The sequence below is a fragment of the Arvicanthis niloticus genome, chromosome 1 (genome assembly GCF_011762505.2).
Source record: "Arvicanthis niloticus isolate mArvNil1 chromosome 1, mArvNil1.pat.X, whole genome shotgun sequence".
Classification (NCBI taxonomy): domain Eukaryota; kingdom Metazoa; phylum Chordata; class Mammalia; order Rodentia; family Muridae; genus Arvicanthis; species Arvicanthis niloticus.
Window position 1 is genome coordinate 4991865 of NC_047658.1, and position 4834 is coordinate 4996698.

The window sequence follows — 4834 nt, forward strand, 5'->3', positions numbered from 1 at the left end:
TGGGAGGGTTAGGTCTTCGCACATGAATATAACAGTAAGTTCCTTGCTGAAAAAATAAGAACAGAGTACCATAAATCCTGTCATGCAGGGTATCACAGACGACCTATAGTGGATGCCAGCTGCAACATGTGCCCATAGCTGCTGTGCTGACAGCTGTGGCTGCAGAGATGGTGAGGGTGCTGGGATTTGGGACGCACCCTTGAGTGCTCAGAGGGGTGCATGCGTGTGTGTACATGTGTCAGAACTCCCATGACAGCAACAGAAGCTCATTCATGGAGTAGAGTTGGACTCATAAATCAGGCCTTGACTCTGTCCCCACCCACTTCAAGGCTCTTTTGCCAATACCAAGGAACCACCAGAACCATCTGGTGATGACCTCACCTGGGCCCTTGCTTTAAAAGGAATGCCTATTATTAAATATTTATTTTATTTATTTTTATGTAAGTGCATCACGTTGGGTACAGTGCCCACAGTAGTCAGAAGAACGGATTGGATCCCTTGGAATTGGAGTTACAGGTGGTTATAAGCTGTGGGTTCTGGGAGTCAACCCCAGGTCCTCTGCAAGAGCAAAAATTGCTCTTAACCACTGAGTTCTCTCTCCAGCCCCATATGTCCATTATTCCTAAGACTCCAGAAAGCACTCAGATCTGTCTATATAGCAAATTCCAGAACAGCCAGAGCTACATAGTGTGAAATTCCATCTCAAATACATATATGCATGCATACATGAATGTATACATACATAAACAAGAGTGTGCTCTATACATATATGCATGCATACATGAATGTATACATACGTAAACAAGAGTGTCCTCTATACATATATGCATGCATACATGAATGTACACATACGTAAACAAGAGTGTGCTCTATACATATATGCATGCATACATGAATGTATACATACGTAAACAAGAGTGTTCTCTATACATATATGCATGCATACATGAATGTATACATACATAAACAAGAGTGTTCTCTGTTGCTAACAAATCCATAAAACCTAGCATCAAACCCACTTGCTCCAGAGCTTGGAGAGAGGGGCCTGCTGGGCTCCAGCTGACAAGAACAAGACAGGGGTAGTATAGCCCAGCGGTAGCATACATAAGGCTACCGGTACTAATCAGTACTTTCTCTCTGGTTAGTTGGTTAACTAATTGGAAGATGGACCGACAGCACCCTGCAGTTAATAAAGCCAAGAAACTAGAAATGACCTGGTCTGACATGGGACCAGATAATGAAAATGCCCCAAACTATGGTCTCCCCAAAGTACTCTTCAACCCCTGACCCTTCATTACTCCGTCCCATGTTCTCGTACATCACAGCTTCCTATTGCGCCCTCCTGGTTTCAGCAGCTGTGTGGCGGCTTCTGGTTGGACACAGGCTGCACACCAGCCCCGCTTCCTGGGAGACAGTAAGGCCCCAGGAGGCGGTATCAGTCACAGAGCTTTCAGTGTCCTGAGGGAGACTCTCCCAAGGCTTTAGGCGAGGCTGGACTTGGCCCTGCCTGGACCTTGGCTATCTTCCTCACCCTACTCGTACTTATTCCATTAACGTTCACCATTTCCTCCCCACTCTCTTCCTCCATCTGTTCCCACGGGCTCCATTATTCAAACTTGGAGGGAGGAAATCAGGGCTGGAAAGATAACAGACTCTGGGCGCTGGTACACTGAGTTCCTTCTATATCTGGACAGTCCTCCAAACCAGGTAGGCTGCAAAGGGTCAACCGGGGCTTCGGGGGTGGGGAGCGGGCTTCCTCCCAACCTAGGTCCCTGGAGATATGGGAAGGCCCTACCTGCTGGCCTCTGCAGACTACTGGCAAAGACTCAACAGCAGAGGCTCTAGGGCCGGGATGTAAACACAGTCACCCTCCTGCCCCAGGGGTGGGGCATAAAGCCCAGAGCATCATAGGGCGAGAGTCAGGGGCTCTCAGCTGGATGGAGGTGGTAGGAAAGGCTAGTGGCTCATGCACAAGTTGGAGGAGGTGCAGGCCCCTAACTCGGGGGCTCTCAGTGCACCTCACTTGCATTGCCTTCTATTGCGCTCGCGTGGCCTCCCTTGCCTCCCCGCTCTCTCTGGCCCTCCTCCGACCGTTCCCTGGTCAGGCTCTGTTCTGAACTCTTCTACCTGTGCGTCTTTCTCCTGCTTCCCTCTTTCTCTGCTCTTCTAGTTGCCTGCCAAGGTCTTCCAGGTTTTTTTTTTTTTTTCTCCTCGACATCCCTCCACCCACTCCCAGCCCCGGCAAACACCACACCCTCCCACCTCATCCTGCTCGCAGCACAGTCATGACGCTTTCAGGCGGTGGCCTCGAACTAGCCCCTTGGCCTCCCTTCTCTCTGCTCGTTGGGACCGCCCTCGTAGGTCCGCGGCTTTGGCCACCCCTAAACCTTACCCTCTGTCTCACCAGAAAACCAGCCCTAACTCGCCAGGGCGCGTCTGCCTGTCTGCCTCCCCTTCCCGGCCCCGCCCCGGCTCCTCCCGGCCCCAGGGGCCCTCCCGCCGCCTCCCCTACCGCCCGCCCCTCCAGACTCGCAGCGCGGGCTGGGCCGCCAGTCCGAGGACGCACAGCTGCCAGGAGGGAGTCCAGGCAGGGCTTGACCTGAGGACCCCAAGAGCTGGCGGAAACTGGACCCAGAGGTACCTGGGGCCCCAGGCCCTGGGGTGGGGTTACTGGAGGAGGTACGTAGGTTTCCAAGAAGGTAAAAAGGAGTTTCCCCGGGGAGCTGGGACTCCTGAAGAGACAGAGGAATGAGGGAAAGGGGGTAGGAACAGCGTTGGAGCGATACTGCAAATAGATATAACACCTTGACTACAGGAAAGGGAAAGAATTAGGGCTTGGGGGGAGGCGGTGTTCAGTCTAGGATAACATTAACGGGTACTGTGGGTCAATCTGCCTAGGGTCAGGGTCTCAAAAGCCATTACTGGAACTGGGTAAGACCTAGGCTGCTTGCCTGGGCTTTGCTGGGCCTTCTTTGGAAATCCATCCTGCACCTTAAAGACTTCTGTGGCTCCTTGTGACTCTTGCAGCCCCACTGGTGGCCCTTTCCCTGGGCCGGGTCATGCGTTGCCGCAAGTGCCAACTCTGCCTGTCAGCACTGCTCACACTCCTGGGCCTCAAAGTATACATCGAGTGGACATCTGAGTCCTGGCTTAAAAAGGCTGAACCCCGGGGCACTCGGCCTAGTCCCACACCATCCAGCGCTGAGCCCACCCTACCCACCAACCTCTCAGCACGCCTGGGTCAGGCTGGCTCACTGTCCTCTGCTTACTGGAACCAGCAGCAGCGGCAACTGGGAGTCCTGCCCAGTACGGACTGTCAGACTTGGGGGACTGCTGCTGCCTCAGAGATCTTGGACTTCATCCTGTACCCCCAGGAACTTCAGCACTTCTTGCTGTCAGCAGCCTGCAGGAGCTTCCCACTATGGCTACCTGCAGGAGAAGGCAGCCCAGTGGCCAGCTGCTCTGATAAGGATGTACCCTACTTGCTACTGGCTGTCAAATCAGAACCAGGACACTTTGCAGCGAGACAGGCTGTGAGGGAGACCTGGGGCAGCCCAGTCGCTGGGACCAGGTTGCTCTTCCTGCTGGGGTCCCCACTAGGAATGGGGGGGCCTGACCTAAGATCACTGGTGACATGGGAGAGCCAGCGCTATGGTGACCTACTGCTCTGGGACTTTCTGGACGTCCCCTACAACCGGACACTCAAAGACCTGCTGTTGCTGACCTGGCTGAACCACCACTGCCCCAATGTCAATTTTGTCCTGCAGGTTCAGGATGATGCCTTTGTGCACATCCCAGCCCTGCTAGAGCACCTGCAGACTCTGCCACCAACCTGGGCCCGCAGCCTCTACCTGGGTGAGGTCTTCACCCAGGCCAAACCGCTTCGCAAGCCTGGAGGACCCTTCTATGTGCCGAAGACCTTCTTTGAAGGTGACTACCCAGCCTATGCAAGTGGAGGTGGCTACGTCATCTCAGGACGCCTGGCTCCCTGGCTGCTACAGGCAGCAGCTCGTGTAGCACCCTTCCCCTTTGATGATGTCTACACTGGCTTCTGCTTCCGTGCCCTGGGCTTAGTGCCCCGTGCCCATCCAGGCTTCCTCACAGCCTGGCCAGCAGAACGTACCAGGGACCCCTGTGCGGTACGAGGCCTGCTCCTGGTGCATCCAGTCAGCCCACAGGACACCATCTGGCTCTGGAGACATCTGTGGGTCCCTGAGCTCCAGTGCTGATCCTCAGAGACAAGCTGGGGTGGGCGTGGGAGTGCTGGCCTGGCCTGACTCCCTCCTAAACCCTTCCTAGCCAAGAATGGGCCAGACAAGGTGGTACTGTGTTTATCTACTTTCTAATTTTGAAAAATGTGTCCTTTCTACTCTGAGGCCAGGAGCTATTTCTTCTTCAATGGGACCTCTATAGGGAAGGCAGACACTGCTGCCCCTCTACCCTCACACATGACACTTCCCAGCCTAGCCTGGCAGGTTCCAGGAGGCATCCTGGACACTTCATTGGACATCATGCATCTACCACCAGCCCATGGGAGGGCTCTCTCTGGAGGGGCCATGTGCCAAGGCTGCCCTCCAGCTTGGGAACATTTATAGAAGTAGGTAGCCTTTTTGCCTAAAGAAGTCAGGATGTCCCCAAAGGCTGGTGTGGTACTATATACTCCTATAATCCCAGAACTAGAGGCTAAAGCAGGATCACAAGTTCCAGTAAGTTACTGTGGAGTTACACAAACAATAGCCCCCAAACCAAATCAGCCATGCTGGGCTCTCTCCTGTTCTCCACACACACACCCCAGTCCCCAAACTTGAGGAAACAGACACCAGAGGAAGCAGAC

The 4834-nt window shown here is 54.0% G+C and overlaps 1 protein-coding gene across 4 annotated transcripts; it reads left to right on the top strand.

Annotated features, from left to right (window-relative positions):
• The first annotated feature begins 739 nt into the window (after positions 1-739).
• On the top strand, positions 740-4375 carry B3gnt8 (UDP-GlcNAc:betaGal beta-1,3-N-acetylglucosaminyltransferase 8). 4 transcript variants are annotated; one of them, XM_034499440.2, is made up of 2 exons: positions 740-2679; positions 3028-4375. In XM_034499440.2, exon 2 carries the CDS (start codon positions 3060-3062, stop codon positions 4227-4229), a length of 1170 nt encoding a protein of 389 aa, XP_034355331.1. In that variant the 5' UTR covers positions 740-2679; positions 3028-3059; the 3' UTR covers positions 4230-4375. The 4 variants fall into 4 exon arrangements, with proteins under 4 accessions (XP_034355331.1, XP_034355323.1, XP_076786192.1 ...); XM_034499432.2 differs by having other exon boundaries at positions 740-2637; XM_076930077.1 differs by having other exon boundaries at positions 740-1707; positions 2408-4375.
• Positions 4376-4834: the final 459 nt, after the last annotated feature.

Bases quoted from the DNA above. Each gene is read 5' to 3' on its own strand.
- B3gnt8 (XM_034499440.2), top strand. From the start codon at position 3,060: ATGCGTTGCCGCAAGTGCCAACTCTGCCTGTCAGCACTGCTCACACTC.